Source organism: Trachurus japonicus, chromosome 15 (assembly GCF_045865225.1).
Source record: "Trachurus japonicus isolate A0001 chromosome 15, Traja_1.0".
Taxonomy (NCBI): Eukaryota; Metazoa; Chordata; class Actinopteri; order Carangiformes; family Carangidae; genus Trachurus; species Trachurus japonicus.
In genome coordinates, this window is record NC_140921.1 from 7,927,315 (window position 1) to 7,955,175 (window position 27,861).

Sequence of the window (27,861 nt, forward strand, 5' to 3'; positions counted from 1 at the left end):
ATGTTAGTGACACAGAAATGTCTTCACAGGAGTGGTGTCTCTATGGACGAGCAGTTGTCCTGCTGTGGTCTCTGTCAGGATGTCCTGAAGGATCCAGTCTCCACCAGCTGTGGACACCGGTTCTGCAGACAGTGTGGACAAAGACCCAGAGGTGAGCTGCAGACAGCCAATCGCAGCAGCTCTGTACAAAGTGAGACTGATCATCTGTCTGCTCATTTCTAAAACCAGCATAGATCATAGATGCCGCCTCTGACGCTGCTGTCCATTGGAACGATACGTCAACGCGCCCGCCATCTTGGGCTGGGGGAAGCCGTGTCTACTTACTGCATTAGTCAACAGAGGCAGAGGTCTATCAACGATTAAAATCGCCATAACTCTCTGAATATTCAATCGATTTTCAAGCCGTTTGGTTTATTATAAATATCAGACATATATGTGTGATACAACAACAACAACATTTTATGTATATATATATATATATATATATATATATATATACAGTATATTCTATATACACTGCCGCCGCCGTGTTGACGTGCCTGACAAGCCCGAATGCGGCATCTATGTGTATATATCTATGTAAAACCAGGACCTGATGTCAGAGAGCTTGTTTGTTACATCACACAGCACTGATGATGATCAATAGCACAACATTCAAACTTTCTCTTTGTTGTCTGCAATTTAGCTGATGAAAATAATCAGATCAGATTGTCAGACTCTCTGTCTTCAATTCAATTCAATTCAATTCAGTTCAAACTTTATAAAGTGCATTTCATGCACAAGGCAGACTCAATGTGCTTCACAACAGGCATACAATTTAGTTACAATAAAAAAAGAATACAATGGAAAAATAAAGGTGCAAGTAAACAATCGCATGTATTGAGCCATCTTCACCACACACACGCTTAAACTCGCACATGTGCACACATGTTGACTGAAGTGTTCTTGCTTGGGTGTAAGTGATGAGCATATCAACTTTGCTGTCAAGAGACAGAGAATTGAGATGTGCTGCAATTTTCTGTCTCTGAGCTTGTGCACCAAAGAAAGAGTATACCTGTTTTGTCTTTCCTTAGTTGTAAAAAAAAAAAAAAAGAAAAAAAAGAAAGACTAAAGACACATTGTCTTCAGGTTGACTCTGTCTCTTCTCTCTCAGCAGATCGTGGTCTGCAGGAGGTTTTAGATCAACATAAGATCAGTCTGAGGAGCAGATGTGAACGAGTGACTGAAGGAACTGAGGGAACAGGAAGTGAAACAGGAAGTGAAACCCTCCTCAACAGGATCTACACCGAGCTCTACATCACAGAGGGACAGAGTGAAGAGGTTAATACCCAACATGAGGTGAGACAGCTGGAGACAACATCCAAGAAGAAGAAGACCCTCCATGACACTCCAATCAAGTGCAACGACATCTTTAAAGACTTAACTGACCAAGAGACAGAAAATGACTCTACAGTCTCACCTGTCCAACAGAGACCCATCAGAGTGGTTCTGACCAACGGTGTCGCTGGCGTTGGAAAAACCTTCTCGGTGCAGAAGTTCACTCTGGACTGGGCCGAGGGCTTGGAGAACCAAGATGTCAGTCTGCTGGTTCTGCTTTCGTTCAGGGAGCTGAACCTGATCAGAGATCAGCGGTTGAGTCTTCTCAGGCTGCTCCATGTTTTCCATCCAACATTAGAGAAGGTCACAGCAGAGCAGCTGTCTGTCTGTAAACTTCTCTTCATCTTTGACGGCCTGGATGAAAGCCGACTGTCACTGGACTTCAACAACAGGGAGGTTGTATCTGATGTCACACAGACGTCATCAGTCAACGTGCTGCTGACAAACCTCATCCAGGGGAATCTGCTTCCCTCTGCTCTGGTCTGGATCACCTCCAGACCTGCAGCAGCCAATCAGATCCCTCCTTCATGTGTTGACAGGGTAACAGAGGTCCGAGGCTTCACTGACGCCCAGATAGAGGAGTACTTCAGGAGGAGGTCCAGTGATGAAGATCTGTCCAGAAGAATCATCTCACACATCAAGACATCCAGGACCCTCCACATCATGTGTCAAGTCCCGGTCTTCTGCTGGATCAGTGCTACAGTTCTGGAGCACATGTTGACCACAGACCAGAGAGGAGAGCTGCCCAAGACCACAACTGACCTGTTCTCACACTTCCTGCTGGTCCAGACAAAGAGGAAGAAGAACAAGTACGGTGAAGGACATGAGACGAGTCCACAGGAGCTGACGGAGGCCGACAGGGAAGTTCTTCTGAAGCTGGGGAGGCTGGCGTTTGAACAGCTGGAGAAAGGAAACATCATGTTCTACCAAGAAGACCTGGAGCAGTGTGGTCTGGATGTCACAGAGGCCTTGGTGAACTCAGGACTCTGCACTGAGATCTTCAGAAGAGAGAGTGTGATCTTCCAGAAAACAGTCTACTGCTTCATTCATCTGAGTGTTCAGGAGTTTCTGGCTGCCGTCTACATGTTCCACTGTGTCACCAACAGGAACGTAGAGGTTCAGGTGAACTTCCTGAAAGAATATCGTGATGCTTTAACCCTGGATGACTTCCTGAAGAGAGCCATGGAGAAATCCCTCAGCAGTAGAAATGGTCATCTGGACCTGTTTGTTCGCTTCCTTCATGGCCTCTCTCTGGAGTCCAACCAGAAGCTGTTAGGAGGTCTGCTGGGTCAGACAGACAACAGTCCAGAAACCATCCAGAGAGTCATCAACAACCTGAAGGAGATGAAAAGGGATAAAATCTCTCCTGACAGAAGTATTAACATCTTCCACTGTCTGACGGAGATGAAGGACCAGTCAGTTCATCAGGAGATCCAACAGTTCCTGGAGTCAGAGAACAGATCAGAGAAGAAACTCTCTGAGATCCAGTGTTCAGCTCTGGCCTACATGCTGCAGATGTCAGAGCAGGTTCTGGACGAGTTGGACCTGGATGAGTACAACACATCAGATCAGGGACGATGGAGACTGATCCCAGCTGTGAGGAACTGCAGAAAGGCTCGGTGAGTCCAGACATGATCATTATAATTATTGTCCAGTAGTCCTCCCATTAAGCTCGCCTGCTCTCCCTGCCTTCCCTCCCACCAGAAGCTGCCTTCATCAACTCTTGTTAACATTTTCATGTTTCCCACATTCTGTGTTATAAACTATAAATTGTTTTCTTGTCTGTAACAACATCTATTGCACGTCTCCCTGTCCTGGGTGAGGGATCCCTCCTCTGTTGCTCACCCTGAGGTTTCTCCAATTTTTCCCTGTTAAAAGGGTTTCCAATGGAGTTTTTCCTCAGTCGATGTGAGGGTCTAAGGGCAGAGGATGTTGTTATGATGCCATGTAAAGCCCTTTGAGACAAACTGTTTGTAAAAACGGGCTACATAAATAAAATTGCCTTGCCTAGTTTAGTGAAGCTCAGATAAACATAGTTTTCATTTATTTTCAATGTTCTTAGCCTGTCTACACAATTTAAAGCTCCAGTTGATAAGTTGATGAAAGTGAAAGTAAACTCTGCGACTTGGTCGCAAATTTCAAGACGATAGTCTGTCAGATCTCTCTATGAACCTCTGCCAAGCATCCCACACAGACACACACAGGCACACAGACACACATACTTGAAGGCGTACACACACAAAGTAGCCATAAACGCACACACAAAATACGTACTGTATCCATTGCAACCGGAGACTCCAAAACGATCTCACCTCTCTCTCTCTCACCATGAAACACACTCTTCTTGTGTGTGTCTGCGTGTCTGGAGGGAGGGAAGGGGGTTGACAGAAGTGAAAAGAGGGAGCTGACATGTTGAAATCTGACCAAGTCGCGGAGTTTACTTTCACTTTCGTCCGACGTGTATGAGTGGCGATTGGTTGCTCCTCCTGCTCCCTCTACCTGACTGATGGAGAATCGTTGGTCGCGGTGGATTTTGGCAACGATTACAGGCTGTAGGTGGAGCCAGAGGAGTTGGATTTTTATTTTATTTTTTGAATTTTTTTTTTTTCCAATTAATTTTTATTCACACATTAGAGAATGTTGTATGTACAACAACAACAAAATTTCAGGGCATTCTTAACCCCCCCCCCCCCCCCCCCCCGCACCCCACATGTCCATGGCACTGGTCCGACCTCCCATTAGTTCGACCTCCCATTAGTTCGACCTCCCATTGGTTTGAACTCCCATTGGTCCGACAATTGGAGTAATGAGAGTTCGAACTAATGGGAGGTCCTCATTAGTTCGAACTGGACTAGTTATTAGTCTCTCCATTCTTACCGTTCACTATGCATTTATATAATTATTCATATAGGCTCCACCTGTCAATAAGACACACGTGGAAGAAGAGGTGCAGTTTATTGTGTTTTACCAACGAGGAGCTGTCATTACGCACGACTTTTACGCACTGCTGCGCGCTCATTAGTGTCCGTAATTAAACCTTGACACTCATATCAAATCAAACTTACATTACAGACAGGTGGATTGGGTTCTCTGTCTCTCTCTCCCACTCCGAACAGACAGACGGACGCAATCAGAAAGGAAACGGAGGCTGTGCATTGATCCTTTTTTCCTTTCTGGGATCAAACGGATCATGTGCATAATTAACTGCAAAACAAGCACTTCATATTAATAACATATACCGCTCATTATGCTTCCAGCCTGTCTAGCCTCTACCTGGTCTTTTTACTAAACTTAACCAACTCCTTTCTTCATTGCCTGAACCTAACCAAAGCGAAATTTACTTTTTTTTGTTCTCTCTCAGTCTGCTGTCAGCAGGAGCGGCGGCTGCAGCAGCCTCGCGCCCGTGAAGTGAGCTCAAGCCGGCCAGGTTCAGCCGTGCTCGAGCGGAGGGGAGGAGAGAAAAAAAAGTGTATTTCTTTTACTCTGTACTCTGGGAGGGGGGGCTTTGATTATCAGTTTACACATCTTGATCAGCATTTATGATGGTTGTGCGCGATCTGACATGATCTGGCTCCTGGAGAGAGAGAGAGAAAGCTGCATGCTCGTGTCAATGGAAGAGCTTGTCACAAAGTAGCGATGACAGTTCGAACTAACGGGACCACCCATTGGTTCGACCTCCTATTGGTCCGACTTGTGGTTGATTTTGTCGGAGTAACGGGAGGTCGAACCAATGGGAGGTCGGACCAGTGGGTATTTTGTCGGAGTAACGGGAGGTCGAACCAATGGGAGGTCGGACCAATGGGCAGTTCCCTTGCAAGACAAATTAAATAAAATTACCCATTTAAAAGAATAGTTCACCCAAATCATTATCTACTCACCCTCATGTCGACCAAGAGCTGTGACAAGTTTCAGAGTCCTCTGTGCCTTCTCTGAGTTACAGGGGGGGTCCGTGCAGCACTGCATGTCCATATGACGGTGGCGAACGGTGCTCACTTTTCTTCGTCCAAAAAGACACACCAAAAACTATCCAAATACCTCCATACTGCTCGTCTGTAATGTCCCTCTTGTATTGAAGCCCCGACATGAGAAATTGTTCCGAAAAAAATGAAATAAGTCTATATTTTAAGATTGTTTGTAGCGGAAGCTCCCAGCACTGCTCTTCCTGGTCCGTCCAAATCTTGCGCGATTTGCGCCGGCATCAGTGCAAATCGCAGTGCTCTACAAACAAGCTTAAAATATAGACTTATTTAATTTTTTTTCGGAACAATTTCTCATGTTGGGGCTTCAATACAAGAGGGACATTACAGACAAGCAGTATGGAAGTGGTGTGTCTTTTTGGATGAAGAAAAGTGAGCACCGTTCGCCACCGTCATATGGACATGCAGTGCTGCACGGAGCACTGCTGTAACTCAGAGAAGGCATTGAGGACTCTGAAACTTATCCCAACCCTTAGTCGATATGAGGGTGAGTAGATAATGAGTGAAAGTTGAATTTTGGGTGAACTATTCCTTTAATGTCTGACCACCATAATATAGTGACAGTTCCAGCAAATATGACTGAACAATTCTTACCAACTGAAGCTTTAACGTGAACAGTTCAGCAAGTGGAAGATGAAATGATTTTCAAAAGGCATGAAGTTACAGATGACACATTTACATTTTAAATAATCAAATTTATTTTTTAATCTTTTACATTTTCAAAATGACATAAAAGGGCCTGCAGCAAAGGTTTGGCCACCCTGCATTGTTAGTAGTAGCCTCCTCCTTTGGAAACTATCACAGCGTGTAAACAGCTTGTCTGATTCCTTGGTCAAAGTATCTGAGAGTTCAAGTCTCCTGGGTTTCTTTTGCAGGCTGCTGCTTTGTTTCCCCTTTTTCACTCTAAAACTATAGAAAACTAAAATAATACACTGATGTTGCTTAATATAATAATGTCTTTTGGAGATTGTTTCATCTTCCACTTGCTCAACTGTTCACATTAACAGAACTTTTGACCAGGGGGTGCACGCCAGTGTATTCATTTTTTAATTTTAATTTTAATATTGACTTTCTAGTTTTATTCAAACCAGAAACTGATTACAGCAGCTGCTTTCTAGCTTTTCTTGAAATTCTGTAGATGCCCAGATCAGATCACCACCAAACATTTAGTTTCTGCAAATTCTGTTTCTCCATGTTGTCAGTCGCTGCCTTGTCTTCCTTCCTGCTCATCTTCACAACCTAGAATATGACACGTCCACTGTTGACGTGACACTTTTCAAGGAAAAAGTCCGAACATGCCAACTATGTTTCATGTCAAACACTACAATTTAAAGCTGATTTTATTCTGTCACATTGTATTTTCTCTCTTCACAGACTTGCTGGTTGTCGACTCTCAGAGAGTCACTGTGAAGTCGTGGCCTCAGCTCTGAAGTCCAACCCCTCCCACCTGACAGAACTGGACCTGAGTAAAAACTACCTGGAGGATTCATCATTAAAGGTTGTGTGTGCTGGACTGGAGAGTCCAAACTGTAGACTGGAGACTCTGAGGTGAGTTCACTCAGTATGTTTGCATGACACTTGAAAAAAACAAATTATTGCCTTAATCCGACTATAACTGGACAACTTAAGTGCTTGTAAACACCTTAGTCCGAATGAAATCAAAGTTGGAGAACTCCAATTAAGACACCCAGATAATGCGATTGGAATTCAACTTTCTCCATCATTTATACGCCTTAATCAGAGTTTAACTGGACAACATGTGCGCATGCTCCACACCCCCCGTGCTGGCGTAAGACCCCGGAACAAAAACATCCAAGAAAGCCGGTGGCAGAAGCTATTGTTGTAGCGTTACAGCGTTCTTGTCTGCCTCTCAAAATCACCATGACCACGAGGGATAGATAGCGTGCACCTTATCTGCACAATAAGTAACGTGCACATTACGTACAAGATGAACAAAGCTCTACGATTAACCTAGCCTGGCAAGCCAGACTATATCATTAAAATGTCTAGTCTGGCAACGACCGGTAGACCTCGGCTCAATCCAGGAGGCGGGATGAAGGCTGTCTTTCAAACTGCCTCTGCACGCAATAGGGTAGCGCTTGAGCGCTACGACTAATCAGAGCAAAGAGCAGGATGACGTTAGCCTGACAAGCCAATTAAAATGTATGTCGTCTTCGCGTTAAGCCCGCCCAATGACTCTCTAAACAGATAGTGCACTGTGATTGGTGAACACAAACGGTGTTCGAGACTCAGAAAGTTCCTATGGCTCGTTTCTAGACCCACCTACGGAGCAAGTATATTTGCTGCTGCTAGGGTGCGTCTAGATTTCTAGGCTATGATTAACCATCTTGTTGTTTGAAAATGCCGGTCTGCCGTCTGGCTAATAGGTCAACTGTAGAAGGAGCCATATTAACCCGCTGAAACGACGGAGGAGTACACGTTCCCGTCAGTTATATTTTCTCAGTTGCATGTAAACTGGGACAAGGACAGAAGTCTGATTAGACGCCAAAATCAAATTTTGAGCATAGCTCGATTAAGCTGTGCATGTAAACGTACTGACTGACTGGACCTGTTGGAGTTTGTCTCCATTTTATCCTCACAGTAGTGAGTGCCTTTTTTCAGGTTCACAGAACAATTAACATTTTACAGCAAATTAACCACGCCTAACTACCCTTCACAAGACAGAAACAAATTAATTCAGTGTGTAGATGCACACTCATTCATATAGATATACCCTAAATAAAAACATCTGCAACTCATGTACTCACGCACACACATTCACATATATGTACAGTATGCCCACAAACACACACACACATCCACATAAATGGAATAAACTACCATCAGCGATCAGAGTTACAAAGCTCTGGCATGTGACTATAAGATAGTAAATTGTTCTTCTGATGCAGTTACAGGATCAGGGTCTACCACGTATGTGAGCTTCAAACATTTCTGCCCAGAATCTGTTCAGAGACCTGCACAACCAAAACATGACCCACTGTAGCTGGATTGTGGCTGAATCTTAGGCATTCAGGATTAATGTTGTATGTGACTGTTTAACCTGCTTCCTGTTGCTTCAGCTGTTTGACTTTCACTTTCTGAACTTGTTGATGAAACAGCTGATGAAACACGGAACGCTGTCAACAAAGAGCTTTTTCCTTAACTCACTTCTCTTATTTTTTATTCAGACTGAGCTGCAGTTTGTCAGAGATGAGCTGTTCTTCTCTGGGCTCAGCTCTTAAGTCCAACCCCTCCCACCTGAGACACCTGGACCTGAGCATCAACGACCTGCAGGATTCAGTAGTGAAAGATCTGAGTGGTTTTCTGGAGAGTCCAGACTGTAGACTGGAGACTCTGAGGTCAGTTCACTGACTGTTACTCTTGTAGATCTTAGATCTTTCAATCAATCAATCAATTTGTTTATTTCGGGCATGTCCATTAAATCATCATCATCACACTTCATCAAGTTATACAATACACATGGCCGAAAGGGAAAAGCGGGAGAAGCAAAAGCTTATCTAGTCCCGCCCCCATTACCCACAGAATAAAATCTTTATCGTAATCTTTTCTTTTCTTTTCTTTTACTTATGACATTTTGACATAACATGTTACAGCAGTAGGTAGTATACAGAGCTGAAGTCTAGCTCTAAACAGTAGATTACGTGTGTGTCTGTACATGTGTCCATATTTGTCCGTCATGAGTGAACAACAGTCTCATCTCGTAGCCTGGCATGTCACAAAGTCACAAAGTGGTCCAATCGACAGAGAGCAAAAGTCCAGTGTACTTATTATTTGTTGGGATGGTGTGAGAGCCCTTTTATGCCATTTTTCTTTTATTCATCCATCTCCTCTGCAGCTTTCGCCGCACTTAGCTTTGCCATATCCTCCCGAGTTTTGGCTACGTCAGCTCGCATTATTGCCACGAACTGCTGAGATGTCAGAGCGCTTCTCGACCACAGCACTCCGAGTAGTGGCGTTGTCCGCCCTCGCATTGGTCTGCTTAGTGGCGATCTTCCTCATTTTCCGATATTGCATGAAGATTCCACATCCCAGGGTGAACATTCCAATTGTCATGAACGTGAATACACACGTCCTCGACATCCTCCACATCCAGTGCGGCAAGGCAGAGGACCATCCACTTTTCTCATCCATCCAGGATGTAGCCGGACATGAAGGTCCCGTCCGGGCATGTAGGTTCACCAGAGCCCGCGCGCCTTGTTGAGAACACTCTGTCAATGACATTCAGTGACCAGCTCAGCAAATCCATCGTGGACCAATTGAGTGATCTTAGTGGGTCGATTTACAGGACTCAGTTAAGTTCTTCACTTCTCTGAAGTTTCTCTCACAATAGTGTCACAGAATGCATTAGTACCCTGATTTATCTCCACCTTGTTGATACACATTATAACAACATCCTGCTACACACAACCTGACATTGGCCTCTGACATACAAGTTTCTCTGGTTCAACTTTTGGGTACAGAATGTTTTTTGTTATTCTCCCATGCCGTCTCAACACAGTGTCTGCTGATTTGTGTCTCTGACCTTTATCAGCCCTCATGTGTTATTCTGTACCAGGCAATGGTTTAGTTTACATACTTTTTCTTGAAGACACTTAGTGTTGCTGATTTTTTGACTTCCTCTTCTGACACATTCCATTGTTTAACACCTGTGATCGATAAGGAAAAGGATTTTAACGTAGTTCGAACGTTTCTTTGCCTGAAAATCTTGTTCCCTCTAAGATTGTGTCTCTCCTCTCTGTCTAGAAAAAGTATTTGCAGGTTGTGAGGGAGGCTTTTGTTAGCAGCCTTGTACATCATTTGTACTGTGCGATAGTTTATTAAGTCATATAGTTTGAGTATTCTTGATTCGATAAATAACTGATTTGTGTGTGCCCTATAGTTGGCATAATGCTGATCCACAACTGAACCTGACACCTCCAGACCTGCAGCAGCCAATCAGATCTCTCCTTCATGTGTTGACAGGGTAACAGAGGTTCGAGGCTTCACTGACGCCCAGATAGAGGAGTACTTCAGGAGGAGGTCCAGTGATGAAGATCTGTCCAGAAGAATGATCTCACACATGAAGACGTCCAGGACCCTCAACATCATGTGTCAAGTCCCGGTCTTCTGCTGGATCAGTGCTACAGTTCTGGAGCACATGTTGACCACAGACCAGAGAGGAGAGCTGCCCAAGACCACAACTGACCTGTTCTCACACTTCCTGCTGGTCCAGACAAAGAGGAAGAAGAACAAGTACGGTGAAGGACATGAGACGAGTCAACAGGAGCTGACGGAGGCCGACAGGGAAGTTCTTCTGAAGCTGGGGAGGCTGGCGTTTGAACAGCTGGAGAAAGGAAACATCATGTTCTACCAAGAGGACCTGGAGCAGTGTGGTCTGGACGTCACAGAGGCCTTGGTGAACTCAGGACTCTGCACTGAGATCTTCAGAAGAGAGAGTGTGATCTTCCAGAAGACAGTCTACCGCTTCATTCATCTGAGCGTTCAGGAGTTTCTGGCTGCAGTCTACATGTTCCACTGTGTCACCAACAGGAACACAGGGGTTCTGGAAAACTTCCTGGGAAAACAACATGATGCTTTAACCCTGGATGACTTCCTGAAGAGAGCCATGGAGAAATCCCTCAGCAGTAGAAATGGTCATCTGGACCTGTTTGTTCGCTTCCTTCATGGCCTCTCTCTGGAGTCCAACCAGAAGCTGTTAGGAGGTCTGCTGGGTCAGACAGACAACAGTCCAGAAACCATCCTGAGAGTCATCAACAACCTGAAGGAGATGAACAGGGATAAAACCTCTCCTGACAGAAGCATCAACATCTTCCACTGTCTGACGGAGATGAAGGACCAGTCAGTTCATCAGGAGATCCAACAGTTCATGAAGTCAGAGAACAGATCAGAGAAACTCTCTGAGATCCAGTGTTCAGCTCTAGCCTACATGCTGCAGATGTCAGAGCAGGTTCTGGATGAGTTGGACCTGGAGAAGTACAACACATCACATCAGGGACGATGGAGACTGATCCCAGCTGTGAGGAACTGCAGAAAGGCTCGGTGAGTCCAGACATGATCATTACTATTATTGATCAGTTGAAGCTCAGATACAAATAACCAAGTCCAGTTGCATTCGATTGAAAACTCCTTTGAGACACACACAAACACACACACACACACACACACACACACACACACACACACACACACACACACACACACACACACACCTGTTGCTGTGCTGTTCCTCTGCTCTCTGGACTGTTCTTTTGGGCTCTTAATAAGTGGGCATGGACGGCCTAACCCGTCCGTACGTCACCGTATCTAAATTTTAATAAAGTTCGATAGATTGAACTTTATGCAAATGACGTCTGTCCAACGCAATGCGGCCAGCTCAGAAACTTCTTTCAAACTATCAAACTAAGCAGTGTTGATCAAATATGAATCAAGATTCTGTTACTGCACTACACATTTCCTACGGAGCCCCCAAAGGGACATGGAAGGAATTTTTTTTTTGCGAGATCTCGCAAAGAGTATTGCGAGATCTCGCAAAAAGTGCTGAAATGTGACAGCGTGTCACTGCCCGTGAGTATGGAGCCCCCAAAGGGACATGGAAGGAATTTTTTTTTTTGCGAGATCTCGCAAAGAGTATTGCGAGATCTCGCAAAAGTATTGCGAGATCTCGCAAAAAAAGTGCGCTGTCCGCTGTCTCAGTGCTGAAATGTGACAGCGTGTCACTGCCCGTGAGAGAGAGAGAGTGTGTAGAGAGTTTTGCCACCAGCTTTCCTGTGTCATTTTGTGGAGCAGTAAGGCTATATCTCTGCTGCTCTAAAACCCTGCGCAGGCACACTTGCAAGCAAACTTCCCTTCATAAATCACAGAGTTCCTACAAGTGTGCGCAGCTGAATCAGCTTCACGTTCCGCCCTGTACACGCCCTATTTTAACCGTAGATGGTCAATGCAAACCACCACATGAATGCGGTCTGCATGTAAATGAACCTGACGTGCTGTTGTTCTGTCTGTGTTGTGAATTAGCTGCAGGTGTGAAAGTGACAACGTGACATGTTGCTGCAGCTGTTAAAGGCGTCAGCGGCACGGAGCGCATGCTGTGTTGTTTTGGTGCTGCCCTCTCTAATGCTGGATCCGGTTCGGCACATGGTTACAACAATGACAACAGTTCTAGTGAATCTGAAACAAGTTATGAACCAGTCACCATCATGGGCTAGGCAGTCGTTGGTCCCTGAAGACCCTCTCCCTCCTTATTCTCCTCCAGCTGTGCCGTGGTGCAGCATTACGCACGGGGCTCACCGCTGTATATAGGCCTATTTACAGTAATTAGACTGATCGATAAAACTTGTTGAGTCAGTTAGTGGTATCCTCCATCCTGAAATATATTCTTCAGAATTAACATGACGCTTTTATTTATGCCGATTTTCTCTCGGTTTTTGTGATTAACAGCATTAAGTAGGACTGATAACAAGAAAAGTGTGTAACGATTGTGATAGTGGCTTTTTCCCAGTCTTTGATATTTAATTGACTCTCGATAGGACCGAATGCTTTATCCCATGCAGCCGCGCCGTCCTCTCCTCCTCCTGCGCTCTGGGAGTGGACAATATGACGGAGAGATGGTGGTGATTAAATACAGAGAAGGAATTTTGATTTTGAATTTTCAGTTAAATTCTAATAAGATGTTTCTGAAACATCAGTCCGATGCAAAATAACACTGTTGAATTAAATCACCGTGGGCGATCAGCATGGAGAGAGCTCCCCAAACAACCCAGACCCTATGCTACACTGTCCGTTAACTACATCCTACTAGAAAAACTGACAAGTCAAGCTGTACTAGAACTGTTGTCATTGTTGTAACCATGTGCCGAAACGGATCCAGCATTAGAGAGGGCAGCACCAAAACAACACAGCATGCGCTCCGTGCCGCTGACGCCTTTAACAGCTGCAGCAACATGTCACGTTGTCACTTTCACACCTGCAGCTAATTCACAACACAGACAGAACAACAGAACAACAGCACGTCAGGTTCATTTACATGCAGACCGCATTCATGTGGTGGTTTGCATTGACCATCTACGGTTAAAACAGGGCGTGTACAGGGCGGAACGTGAAGCTGATTCAGCTGCGCACACTTGTAGGAACTCTGTGATTTATGAAGGAAAGTTTGCTTGCGTGTGCGCAGGGTTTTAGAGCAGCAGAGATATAGCCTTACTGCTCCACAAAATGACACAGGAAAGCTGGTGGCAAAACTCTCTACACACTCTCTCTCACGGCCAGTGACACGCTGTCACATTTCAGCACTGAGACAGCGGACAGCGCACTTTTTTTGCGAGATCTCGCAATACTTTTTGCGAGATCTCGCAAAAGTATTGCAAGATCTCGCAAAAAAAAATAAAAATCCTTCCATGTCCCTTTGGGGGCTCCGTAATATATATATATATATATATATATATATATATATATATATATATATATATATTTTTTTTTTATATATATATAAAAAAATATATATATATTTTTTTTTTTTTTTTTGCCCGCGGTCAGGTTGAGATAATTAATTATTTAATGCTTGCGACTCCGGCCGTGTTGGGTCCGAGATTCAACAACAAGGCGGTCGGGTTTCACCGTTTTTACCGGCAGAATGCCCGTTTATCACCAATAAACACAGTAGATGAGGAGGGTAAAAAGTTACTGAGCTCAGGCTGTGTGACGGCGGTGCGGGGGTGGGGGTCCGCGGCGTGGAGCGGTGCGGGCATAGACATATGTCTCTGACTGCAGTGGTGACACTGAGACTGACCGCTGGTGAGCGCTGTGGGACGGGACCGGGGCTCAGATGGTCCGCTAATGGTTGAAACGAGAGAGACTGCCGTGCCGTGTGAAAAAAAAGTGTCACGTCACGACTTCCTGTATCTGGCCCTTCAAAATAAAAGCCCCATAACCTTTCATATACAGTTCAGTCATTGATGTTGGCTTAATTTTGACAAGGCACGGCTCCAAATGTTTGTTTTTTTTCCTGCGACCAATCGACCAATGACATTTTGGTCGGCTAATGATTTTTTGGTCGACCAGTGCTTGGTCGACTATTTGGGGGCAGCCCTAGAGGGTACACATTTTGGTGGTTCAGCCAGTAAGCCAGTGGATCTGTTGATCTTTCCAGCGGTGGATCGGTCAGGTACCGCTGCACCTCCACTGTGGCATCGGCTGTGGCGTTCCTGGCCCTCCTTGCGACAGAAGTATCTCTGTCTAACATTTCCCACAGGTTGACATCTGAAAGACAAACATTATTACTGAAAGGTTTCAACTGCAGTCATTTTTAGTTGTACTTATTTTGTCCTGCCCTTACCTGTTGATGGATTTGCAGCATTTGCTGCTGATGTGGGGGGCTGTTCTTCTGTTTGTGTCAGGTGGTGTTGTGTTTCGAAGCAGCAGTGTATATTGCGCTGTGAGGTGTTTTTCAGCTGCCTGTACCTGATTGTAAAACCCAATCTTTTTGAGTCGTGGGTTCAGGAGTGTGGACAGTGTCAGTGTTGTTTGGCTTTCTGTGGTATCAAACTTGTTCTGCATTAATGCCACTAAGTTCTGTCCGAGTTGTTTTGCTGTGTTGTGTTCTATTCTCCCAAGTATGTCATGTAAGTATAACATGAGCATTTTTGTCATGGGGATGACTTTTGATCCTGACACTCTCTTCTCCTCAGACAATTCTGTTGTTGCCTGGTAGAAGGGAGCAAGCAATTGCTGACTTGTGGCAAGTGTTTCATAGTCGTCAGAGGACAGAGGTCGCACATCAGTTCTTAGAGTTGCGAGAGCTGCCCCGACTGATTGTCTCTCTTCAAACAGACGTTGCAGCATAAGAAAAGTGCTGTTCCAGCGTGTGTCGACTTCCTGAACCAGTTTCTTCACTGGTTGCTGCATCTGCTGTTGAACTTCTCTCAGTTTTTCTTTTGCTGTAGTGCTCGTTTTAAACAAGGTCACAACCTTTCGTGCCCTGGTGCGTAGGTCTTCCAGGCCAGGAGTTGCGTCAAGAGCTTTCTTTACAACTAAATTCAATGAATGCACAAAACAAAGCGCATGTCTCAGATTTAAATTCCTGACAGAGGCAACCATATCGGCTCCAGCATCGGTCACAATTGAGGTGACTTTAGTTTCAATGCCCCATTCCTCCATGAGAGACCTCGTTGCTTCGGTGATGTTTGCGGCCGTATGAGCTTCTGGGAAAGGCACCACTCCCAGAAGCACTGTGGCCAGCTTCACAGCGTCATCCACATAGTGGCAGGTCCAGAAAAGCATCCATGTTAATGGAGGTCCACATATCAGCCGTCAGGCTCACAGCCTCAACCCTCTGCACTACAGCCTTGGCCTTGGTCTTTTCTTCCTCATATTTCTGAACCACCATGTTCTTAAGAGCTTGCCTTGATGGGAGTTTGTAAGTGGGATCAAGCAATTCCACAAACTCCTTGAACCCGCTGTCATCAACGATGGAAAAAGGCTGCAAGTCTTTCACCACCATATTCACCAGAGCCTGATCTAGCTCCCGCTTTCGGTCCACTAAAACAAATGAATTGACACATAAAGAAATAAAAAGAAAATTAATAATGGAAAAAACAGTGTTTATAACACACTGCATTTAAACTAAGCCTACCTTGATTTGTGTTCCCCTGGTTTGCAGCTGCTCCATGTTTGGCAGTGAAGTGCCTAATCATGGAGGAAGTATTCCCATGATACTTCAGCTCAGCGTCACACACCAAGCACCGAACCTGCAGATAGGGGCATTTGTAAATAAAAATGCAATGTCAGTCTAAAACTGCTATAGCCTAATGGCAACACTAATCATACGTTTACTGCAATGCTTAAAATGTAATTGCGACAGACCTTACTATAGGCTAATAACTTACTGTAGCCTACTGGTACAGTTGTATAGGCTACTGTATGTAACTTTACCTTTATTACGTACCTTATCAGGAGCGATCAGTTCGAAGTGTTGCCACATATCAGAGCAACCTCTCTTCCTCACTGACTCCATAATGACTCACTACAACAACAACGCAATACCAACAACTCGACAGCAAAAACACAACTCCTACTACAACCCACAAATGCTACAATGTTTACGGCCGTTATAAAGTGTTTATGGCGCTCAAATTAAAAATTGACTCATCCGGTCACCGGTCCGTCAGTGAAGCAGCTGATTGGACCACTCGAACCAGTCAGGTGATTCATTCAGGGAGCGAACGGGAGTGAAGCAGTTACTGCTTCGGACGTCATATGTCGCGTGATTTTTTTCTGCTCCGAAGCAAGTTTTGAAACAGTGGTTCTATGCTGCGGGTTTGAAGCACGTATCGACGCTTCAGTGTCGTACCACCATCACTAATCAAATCATCACATCCTGTCATCAGATGCATCAACTGTGTTTTTACTACAATTTAAAGCTGATTTTATTCTGACACATTTTATTTTCTCTCTTCACAGACTTGCTCATTGTCGACTCTCAGAGAGTCACTGTGAAGTCGTGGCCTCAGCTCTGAAGTCCAGCCCCTCCCACCTGACAGAACTGGACCTGATTGGAAATGAACTGGATGATTCAGCAGTGAAGGCTCTGTGTGCTGGACTGGAGAGTCCAAACTGTAGACTGGAGACTCTGGGGTGAGTTCACTGACTGGACCTGTTGGAGTTTGTCTCCACTTTGTCCTCACAGGTGGAGCTGCCAGAGTTTAAGAGGCGGAGTCACTGTCGGTGTTGAAGCAGCAGCAGCTTCTCATGAATATTAATGAGCAGTTTTCTCTCTGTATGTGGCTGTTTATTTTCTTTAGTTACAGCCTTTTTTCAGGTTACAGAACAATTAACATTTTACAGCAAATTAACCGCGCCCAACCTCCCCTCACAAGACAGAAAAATAAATTACATAAAAATAAATAAAATAATAAAAATAGAAAAAAGTTGTATACAGTATGTAGATACACACGCACACATATAGATATACCCTAAATAAAAACATCTGCAAATCATATACTCATACACACACGCTCACAAACATGTATGCCCACAAACACACACACACATCCACATAAACTGAATAAACTACCATCAGCCATCAGCGTTAAAAAGCTCTGGCATTTGACTATAAGATAGTACATTGTTCTTCTGAGGCTGTTGTTGCAAAGATGGCAGTTACAGGATCAGGGTCTACATTGACACCAGGTATGTGAGCTTTAACCCTGTAAAACCCAAATATAGAAAAACGCAAAAAAAAATTTTTTCAACCATTCAGATGTTGTTGTAGGAGGCCTTTGGGGCTGAAAATGGAGTGTTTTCAAAAATTGTATGTTTTAGTAAGGTTTTACGGAAATGTTGTAATATTGCAACGTTGGGCTTAATGGGGAGCAGAATCTCCTGTATTTCCACTCATTGTCTGAACAGCAATACAGAACTAAGGATTCATTTGCAGGGTTTTGCTTTTCCCAAGCCAGTATATAACATGAATAATAATCTCAGTCATGTTGTTATGAAGAGTCATTTATTCCAACAAGAAGAACTTTGACATTTATTTATATTATTTACAGTGATAGTCCCAGAAGCAGTTCTCCAACCCAGACATCCAACCCAGTCTCACAGCATCACACTTGCTTTGGGTATTAGTATACCTTTTTGAATGATGTACTCATTCGTATTTGTTGCCAGAGCTTCAACCATGTCTTCTGACACAAACTTTTGGAAGTATTGCAGTGGTGTGAGGAGGGAGTTGACATCATCAGTGAGAGCTGGACCAGAAAAATCAGTATTGGGACTGATAAAATCTTTTTTTTTTGCCTGCGACATCTGTCACGGGGCATGATGTGTTTGTTTGATTGGGGCTCAATGTCCACATTGGCTGGGCAATCAGTAGGTTCTTGGTTTTCTTTGTCCACACAGGCATCGCTATCGGATTCTTCGTCACTTGCATCAGTGTCGTCGAAATCCATGTCCACATGTCCCATGTCCTCTCTCCGTTTTGGACGATGGCAATTACATCCTGCACGCTGTACCGATGATCTTGCCTTGCGGGTGGCATTCTGAAATGGAAATAATAAAAATGAAACAAATGTATATACAAATAGCACACATGCTTACTAGATTCTATATGGCCAACAGGAAAGATGGGTCGGTGGGGAGACTGATTTCATTATGAAGTGTTTACAAATTGCACTGAAGTAGCCTGTTCACACATTTCACTGGTCACACAATACTGACCTATTGACCTATTGGAGACTGTGATTATCATCGTAATAGGAAATGCATGTAGCCTCCATCTTACAACCACACCTTACATCCATGAACATTAACACCTGTTCCAGGACAATGCCACAGATGCACCAGGAGCATCCCTGCTTTGACTATGAATTGCTAGGAACATTTTCTTATCAATAGAGACTAAGACAAAGGGCAGGCATGCACAAACTGAATTTCTTTGTAAGAAAGTCCTGCATTCTGTGATAAGGAGAAAATACTGAGTGTTGAAGGTGGTTAGAAATTAAGTAAATTAAAATGTTTAAATATGGCAATATATCTTTGTTCTTTAGTTTCTAATACAATAAAAATATGTAAACATGTAATCCAATATAAGGCTGAAGGCTAGAATGTGTAAATCATGTGTAGTTTAAAGTTATATTGTGAAAATTTCAATTGAAGTTCCTCTCAAAAACAGGGCTGTTTTGGCTACCACTCTGACCCAGCGTTGTAATACTGCAACAACTATAAAACAAGCTCTAAATAAAATGTAGGGCATATTTTCCACAAAAACTATATATGTTCATGTTCTAGACATTGTAATAAACACAAAAAAAAATATTCAAAGCATTTTACTTACTTGAATTAGATGAATCCAGTCCAGTGAATCGAAGGGATATTGCTCGATCAAAAAATTGGAGGTTGTGTGACTTCTTGACCTGAGGGCGGGCACTTATATACAAATGTTGGATCCAATCGCAATGTGAGAACAAACTATAGGACCCAATGATCATGTTAATGTGGTTGAACCAAAAAAAAAAAAAAGAATTAGACGTTTTTTGGGGATAATCAAAAATGTTGTAATTCTGCAACACTGGGTCTTACAGGGTTAAACATTTCTGTCCAGAATCTGTTCAGAGACCTGCACAACCAAAACATGTGACCCACCATAGCTGGATTATTGTGGCTGAATCTTTATGAAGCTAAATCGGGGTCAAATGTTTTGTACTTGAAAAAGTAAAATTTGAAACTGAAATTTCAAGTTTTGATCTTGAATTTTGAAAAATGTATTCAAAATAAAAATAAATGTACAAAAAGTTTTTTCAGGTTAAATATAGTTATGACCTAGCCTGACAGGCCAGACTATATCACTAAAATGTATAGTCTGGAAACGACCGGTAGACCTCGGCTCAATCCAGGGGGCGGGATGAAGGCTGTCTTTCAAACTGCCTCTGCACGCAATAGGGTAGCGCTACGACCAATCAGAGCAAAGAGCAGGATGTCGTTAGCCTGACAAACCAATTAAAATGTATGTCACCATCGCGTTAAGCCCGCCAACGACTCTCTAAACAGATAGAGCGCTGTGATTGGTGAACACAAACGGTGTTCGAGACTCAAAAAGTTCCTATGGCTCGTTTCTAAACCCACATACGGAGCAAATATATTTGCTGCCGCTAGGGTGTGTCTAGATTTCTAGGCTAGTTCTTTTGAATAAATCATTTGTTTTCATTTTTGGGTCAAAAGTCTGAAACTGAAAAAGAAAGATCTGAAACTGTAAAAAAAAAAAAAAAGATTTGAAACTGTAAAAAACTAAGATCTGATTCTGCAAAGATGAAACATGCAACTGAAAGCAATATGATCCCAAATATCAAAACCTATGAAAGTGAAAAATGAAAACAACCAGAGTTGATCATAACTATATTTAACCTGAAAAAACTTTTTGTACATTTATTTTTTATTTTGAATACGTTGATGTATTTTTCAAAATTCAAGATCAGAAATTGAAATTTCAGTTTCAAATTTTACTTTTTCAAGTACAAAACATTTGAGCCCGATTTAGCTCCATAAATCTTAGGCATTCAGGATTAATGTTGTATGTGACTGTTTAACCTGCTTCCTGTTGTTTCAGCTGTTTGACTTTCACTTTCTGAACTTGTTCTTTCTGAAGCTTCTTCAGCTCTGAACAGATGATGAGACAATGAACGCTGTCAACAACGGACTTTGTTCTCAACTCACTGCTTTTTTTCTTCATTCAGATTGGTGGGCTGCAGTTTATCAAAGATCAGCTGTTCTTCTCTGGGCTCAGCTCTGAAGTCCAACCCCTCCCACCTGAGACACCTGGACCTGAGCCTCAACTTGTCCCTGCAGGATTCAGGAATGAAGGCTCTGAGTGGTTTTCTGGAGAGTCCAGACTGTAGACTGGAGACTCTGAGGTCAGACTCTGTTTTATTTCTGTGTTCAGATAATTGTGATGTGAAAGTTGTGTTGACACTGAGCTGCAGACATGAGGTTGATATTATACTGATCCACACTGAGGGTCGTCATGGTGGCATCTGTTTTCTTCTCTGGTTTTAGTCACTGTTTCTTAAGGGTGTCCTCAACTAAGAATTTTCAGGTGTCGTTCAGGTGTTAAATCTGGTGCATGTTGACAGCAATATTGAGAGGCTACATCTGTAAAGAAGTACACACATCTTATTAGACCAACCTCATCTTTAAGAACATCAGTGGTGATCATCCAGAGAAGACACAACTTCTATGAATCTTGATAAGACACACAAACAGGAGACTCGCCCCCCGTCACCTCTCTCTCTGGCCTCCTGTCATCTCTCTTCCTCTTGTCTACAAATTAATACAACATAGACATAAGCACTCATCCATCCATCTATAGTAGGCCATGAAGGCAGTAAGGAAAGTATTCAGACCCCCTTCAAATTTTTCACTATTTCGGTTAGGGTTAGTTATTTTGCAGCTTTATGTTAAAAAAGCAAAACTGAAATATCACTTGAACAAGTATTCAGGCCCTTTGCTCTGACACTCCTGTAGATCATTCAGCTGCTTCAATTTAGTTTATTCCTCTTTGAGATGGTGTGTACCTTTCCAAGTCATGTCCAAACTATTTAACTCAACACAGCTGGACTCAAATAGTTGAATGACCTACAAGAGCAAAGTCAGAGCAAAGGGTCTGAATACTTGTTGAGGTTATATTTCAGTTTTTCCTTTTTTAATTCATTTGCAAATATTTCAAAAAATTCTGGGTTTGTGCTGACATGATGGGATGGTGAGTGTAAACTGGTTAGAAAAAAAAGCACAACTCTCAGGCCATTGCTGGCTTTTTGGGAAGGTGGTGTTTTGTCTCTGTAGCTGACATCAGGTAGCTCATCTCTATGTATACACACACACACCTACTTACCTGTATTTATTTAGGCTGTCTACAAGATTTATCATGTCACTGTGCTTTTCACAATGTTAAGAGAAGACGGGCAGTGTACCACTATCATCACCTCTATTTGTTTTCGCAGTTTAGAAAAAAGCTGTTTTCTCTCTGTATGTGACTGTTCAACCTGCTTCCTGTTGCTTCAGCTGTTTGACTTTCATTTTCTGAGCTTGTTCTTTCTTTCTTTTTGAAGCTTCTTCAACAAGGAACTTTGTCCTCAACTCACTTCTTTTATTCTTTATTCAGATTGGAGCACTGCAGTTGGTCAGAGATCAGCTGTTCTTCTCTGGGCTCAGCTCTGAAGTCCAACCCCTCCCACCTGAGACACCTGGACCTGAGTGACAACAACCTGCAGGATTCAGGAGTGAAGGATCTGAGTGGTTTTCTGGAGAGTCCAGACTGTAGACTGGAGACTCTGAGGTCAGTTCACTGACTGTTACTGTTGTAGATCTGAGATCTTTGATCCACAACTGAACCTGATTGATCTTCACTCAGAACTTGAACTTGAAAGATGTTTGAAATAGTTGTTGTCTCATTTTTCCAGTTGTTCTTCTCTCACGCTGAGAATGACTCTTCACTTTCTGCTCAATTCACTTCTGTCCTCATCAATAATCAATAGTCTGATCACTTCAGGTGTGTGTGTGTGTGTGTGTGTGTGTGTGTGTGTGTGTGTGTGTGTGTGTGTGTGTGTGTGTGTGTGTGTGTGTGTGTGTGTGTGTGTGTGTGTGTGTGTGTGTGACCAGGATCAAGAAAGACCTTAAAATGTGAGATATTGATTGTATATTGACAGACTGACCTGAGGTCACTTATCTCACTTGAGGCTTTCAAAAACCTACTTCTCACCACAGTTTTGGGGGCTCAGACGTGCACTCGCTTCAGTTAGTGATTTTACTACTCCTGTTTTCATAACTGTATTTTATTGTGTTGTATTGATGTTTGATGTTTGGTTTTCTGTGAACTCTGTATGCTACAGGGCATCCTTGAAAAAGAGAGCTCGCTCTAAATGGATCTACCCTGTTAAAATAAAGGTTAAATTTAAAAAAAAAAAAAAAAAAAAAAAAAGGTCAGCAGCAGCTGATGAATTTATGCTGACATGTGGATGATGTGTGTAGAAGGCCACATGATGATGATCCACAATAACAGAAGGACAAAGTCTCTCTACTCTTTTTAGACACTGATCATTGATCAGGACTCATTTGATTTTATTTTATTCTTTATTCAGATTGAGTGGCTGCAGGTTGTCAGAGATCAGCTGTTCTTCCCTGGTCTCAGCTCTGAAGTCCAACCCCTCCCATCTGAGACACCTGAACCTGAGTCACAACAACGACCTGCAGGATTCAGCAGTGAAGGATCTGAGTGGTTTTCTGGAGAGTCCAGACTGTAGACTGGAGACTCTGAGGTCAGTTCACTGACTGTTACTGTTGTAGATCTTAGATCTTTGATCCACATCTGAACCTGATTGATCTTCACTCAGAACTTGAATCATTGACTTTGATTTAATGAATGAAGGACGTTTGAAATAGTTGTTGTCTCATGTTTCCAGTTGTTCTTCTCTCACGCTGAGAATGATTCTTCACTTTCTGTTCTATTCATTTCTGTCGTCATCAATAATCAATAGTCTGATCACTTCAGGTGTGTGTGTGTGTGTGTGTGTGTGTGTGTGTGTGTGTGTGTGTGTGTGCGTGTGTGCGTGTGACCAGGATCAAGAAAGACCTTAAGGTGTGAGATATTGATTGTATATTGACAGACTGACCTGAGGTCAGCAGCAGCTGATGAATCTGTGCTGACATGTAGATGATGTGTGTAGAAGGCCACGTGATGTTGATCCACAATAACAGAAGGAAAAATCCCTCTACTCATTTTAGACACTGATCATTGATCAGGTCACATCTGATCAACCATCAATCATTTTATCTTCTTCTTTTATTCTTTATTCAGATTGTGGGACTGCAGTTTGTCAGAGACCAGCTGTTCTTCTCTGGTCTCAGCTCTGAAGTCCAACCCCTCCCACCTGAGAGAACTAAACCTGGGTCACAACAAGAACCTGCAGGATTCAGGAGTGAAGGGTCTGAGTGGTTTTCTGGAGAGTCCAGACTGTAGACTGGAGAGTCTGATGTGAGTTCACTGACTGTTACTGTTGATCTTAGATCTTTGATCCACAACTGAACCTGATTGATCTTCACTCAGAACTTGAATCATTGACTTTGATTTAATGAATGAAGGACGTTTGAAATAGTTGTTGTCTCATGTTTCCAGTTGTTCTTCTCGCACTGAGAATGATTCTTTGCTTTCTGCTCATTTCACTTTAGTCCTCATTGATAATCAATAGTCTGATCACTTCAGGTGTGTGTGTGTGTGTGTGTGTGTGTGTGTGTGTGTGTGTGTGTGTGAGACCAGGATCAAGAAAGACTTTAAGGCGTGTTTTCACTGCAGGAGTTACTGGTAAAGGGAGGGGGTAGGAACTTCTACAGGAACCGTCCTCTCACTCGGCGGCCGTGTCTCCACAGCAGACTGCTCTTGTTTTTGTTTTTTTCCGGTAGTATAGACGCTTTCTAATAAAGCTGGGTTTTATTTGCTGTCTTGATAGTCAGGTAATCGTGCAATCGAGTATTTGTCATACAATTTTTTTGTTAATACTGCTACTCCCATGCGTCTTTTACTGATTTATTCTCTATTTTTCCCCGTTTTAATGATGCTAAGTTTTTAAGATGTGGCTTATTTCGTGGCTATCTCTTGGCGTCATGACCCACTCTGAGTTTGACCAATCAGCACAGAGTAAATCTCAAGCCCCACCCGGGAGTTTTTTGGGACCGATCTAATGGCGCATTTCCACTAGCGCGCTTCGGCTCGGCTCGGCGCGCTATTTGCGTGTTTCTAGCACGCAGTACCTGCAAACAGGTACACTTTTGGTATCACCTCAGCCCTGGTTCCAAGCGAGCCGAAGCGTTACTAAAACGTGACGTCAGCCAACTGCCTTCCACTGATTGGACGATGAGTGTCGTCACTGGAAGCGACGACCGACAACAGAAATGTTCCTGCTGAAGCCTGTTATTACCAGAGAATTTCTAATATTGAGACTGGCTCTGTTATTACGTGACCTTATTAAGTTTTAATATTTTTTCATGCGAGAAAGTAACTGTTTAGATCCCCATGTGCGGTTAGTTTATCCAAACGACGGCTGTTTAGAAGTTTGCCCCGATGTTTTTGGGAGAAGTGAAGCTCCAGGTCCGAGCAGCGACCGTGCCATCACAGAGGCAGCAGCCCAGCTCCTGACGTGCTCCGCCGGCCAGCCTACCATCGTCACCCCGGGGAGAAAACGACCGCTAATTAACTTACCCGATGGCTTTTAGAGGTTTACCACCGGCTGGTTAAACTCTTTTTAGGGGATAAATGTTAGTCTCATTGATGAAATCTAACTATTGTGGCTGTAGCAGAAGTTTGTTTGTGGTTAGACACAAGAGCAGCACTGCCTTGGGGTCTGTAGGCTACGCACAGAAAACACCACATTTACATCAATAAATAAATGTTTTACAATGAACCAGGCCGATCTCAGAGCTGGCAAGACTCTCCGGTAAGGCATATTGAACGGTTAAATGCCGTTAACGGGACGAGAGCAGTCAAAACGGCGGTTTAAAGCTAGCTACAGCGAGGGTAGGTTCACTTCCTGTTTACAAAGTAAAAGCACCAATTCTATCGTAATGGCTTTCCTTATGATAAAAGGCAACGGGTATTTTATTTTGTGAAAATAACCGGAAGTGTGTTGCTCACTACGGCTAGCTTTAGTAACGCCGACTTTGTCGAAACAAAATTGTAAACAGCTGGTATTTTGTCAGATTTTCAACACGTTGGGGATCTAAACGACTACTTTCTCGCCTGAAAATGATTCAAATGTTGCTAAAGTTATATATTTACAGAGTTTAGAGCGTTGCTCGGCGTCACGTAAATAACGTCACGGCGGCACTAGTGATACTCAGTTGTAATGGAAACACAACCAAACCGAGCCGAGCTGAGCCGTGCTAGTGGAAATGCGCCATAAGTACCTGGGTTGGGCTGGGACTCCTTTCGGCCCCATAAAAGTTCCTGTAAATGGCCCTGCTGGGGAAGTTCTTACAGTGGAAACACACACCGACGGGGCCCCCAAAGTTCCTGCAGTGGAAACACGCCCTTAGTCCTGGATCAGGACTGGATTTTTAAACTTTGATCCAGTCCTGAATCACAGTGTTGTAGTCAGTGTTTAGTCCAACACATCTGATCAGATATTGATTGTATGATAGTGTGTGCGTGCGTGCATGTGACCAGGATCAAGAAAGACCTTAAGGTGTGAGATATTGATTGTATATTGACAGACTGGGGACAGCTCTCCATTCCGACACCCCTCCACTTCGACACCCCGCTGTTCCGAAATAGCCCCACTTCGAAACACCGCTACTCCGACACCCCCTCCTCCCCCCGGCAGCTGTCCAAGGTGCTGAACCGCGTGACGTTGTTTACATTCTGCTTTGTGGCTTGTCTGTGAAACGTGCGCTGCTCAGGGACTGGGCAGATCTGTCCCACTTGCTTTCTCCCCGACTCCGTTGTTGGAGATCTCCCACACAGTAATAGAAATACACTTTTTTTCTCCCCGCTATTACGATGAATGGAAGTCTATTGTCGGAAAGGCGGGGCTTCGGAAAGGCGGGGTGTAACCTGACAGACTGACCTGAGGTCAGCAGCAGCTGATGAATCTGTGCTGACATGTGGATGATGTGTGTAGAAGGCCACATGTTGATGACCTACAATAACAGAAGGACACAGTCCCTCTACTCATTTTAGACACTGATCACTGATCAGGACTCATTTGATTTTATTTTATTCTTTATTCAGATTGGCGAACTGCAGGTTGTCAAAGATCAGCTGTTCTTCTCTGGTCTCAGCTCTGAAGTCCAACCCCTCCCACCTGAGAGAACTGGACCTGGATGGAAACAACCTGAGCTCTTCAGCTCTGCAGCAGCTGCGTGATCTTGTGGGGAGTCCAGACTTTCGACTGGAGACTCTGAGGGGAGTTTGATCTGTCGCTGTTTCCATGGCTGATGACTGTGGAAGTAAAATAAAATGTAAAGTGCTGCAGTGAAGAGAAAATGTTTGTGAACAGGTGAACCTGTCAGGATATGACATCATATATGACATCACTGCCTGAAGAGTTTGTGACTCATCACCTCCCGAAATCTAATGCTTCTTCTCTACAGACCAGAGAGAGAGATATGATTATTTTCTTCTTTCAAGTTGCGTCTTAGCTCTTTCTTGCAAAACTGTTTTTGTTGTTGTTGTTAGTTTCTGTCTTTGAAATTCAATTTAAAATCTTCAGGATTTACACCATGATTAAGTTACAGTCAACAGTCACATCTTTTATTCTTCACTTTAAGTTTGATCAGTTTACAACAGTTACATCTGGCAGTTACAGGGTGTAAATATTTAGTAACAACTAATCCCTACAAAACAACCAGTTTGTGTGGTGAAGCTTGTTTAAATCCAATGATGCATTAAAGTAATGTTTAGTAAACACTTGCCTCAATCAGCAGCTGCATATTTACACACAAGTTACCTGATGGAGGTAAAACGAAGACGAAGAACAAAGAATCATCTGGCACATCAATGGCGGCATTTAGTTATGGCCCCCGATTATGGAATAGCCTGCCAGAAAGCCTCAGGGCCGCAGAGACTGTTGAGGTTTTTAAAAAGAGGCTCAAGATCCACCTTTTTAATCAGGCTTTTAATTGATTTCTGTTATCGTTTTTATTCCTTTTAATCAGGCCTCATATCATATTTAATCCTTATCTTACATGATTTCAGCTAAATTTAATCATTTATTATTTATTTTATTTTATGCGGACTTCCGGTTTGACAAGCGATGGCAGCATAGGAAAGTTGCTCCCGACATTTCAAAGTAAAAAATTGCCCACAACAACCGAATAAGTTTAAAAAATGTGAGTACAGTTGAATTTAGGACTGCGGGTTTCGAGAATGCCTAAATATCAGCCGAAAAAGTTCATGCAGTCGGAGTTAATTGAGAGAGACGAAGTTAGCCAGGAGCTCCAGGATAGAAAC

The 27,861-nt window shown here is 43.4% G+C and overlaps 1 protein-coding gene across 1 annotated transcript; it reads left to right on the forward strand.

Annotated features, from left to right (window-relative positions):
* On the forward strand, positions 1 to 27,032 carry LOC146973134 (NACHT, LRR and PYD domains-containing protein 14-like). The gene is made up of 9 exons (XM_085799203.1): positions 1 to 190; positions 1,154 to 2,996; positions 6,729 to 6,902; positions 8,543 to 8,713; positions 20,600 to 20,776; positions 22,024 to 22,197; positions 23,000 to 23,176; positions 23,716 to 23,892; positions 26,641 to 27,032. The coding sequence occupies exons 1-9, from the start codon at positions 1 to 3 to the stop codon at positions 26,822 to 26,824; spliced, it is 3,267 nt and encodes a 1,088-aa protein (XP_085655329.1). The 3' UTR covers positions 26,825 to 27,032.
* Positions 27,033 to 27,861: the final 829 nt, after the last annotated feature.

Bases quoted from the DNA above. Each gene is read 5' to 3' on its own strand.
- LOC146973134 (XM_085799203.1), top strand. From the start codon at position 1: ATGTTAGTGACACAGAAATGTCTTCACAGGAGTGGTGTCTCTATGGAC. The intron at 20,777-22,023 runs GTCAGACTCTGT...TTCTTTATTCAG, and splicing joins TGTAGACTGGAGACTCTGAG to ATTGGAGCACTGCAGTTGGT. The intron at 22,198-22,999 runs GTCAGTTCACTG...TTCTTTATTCAG, and splicing joins TGTAGACTGGAGACTCTGAG to ATTGAGTGGCTGCAGGTTGT.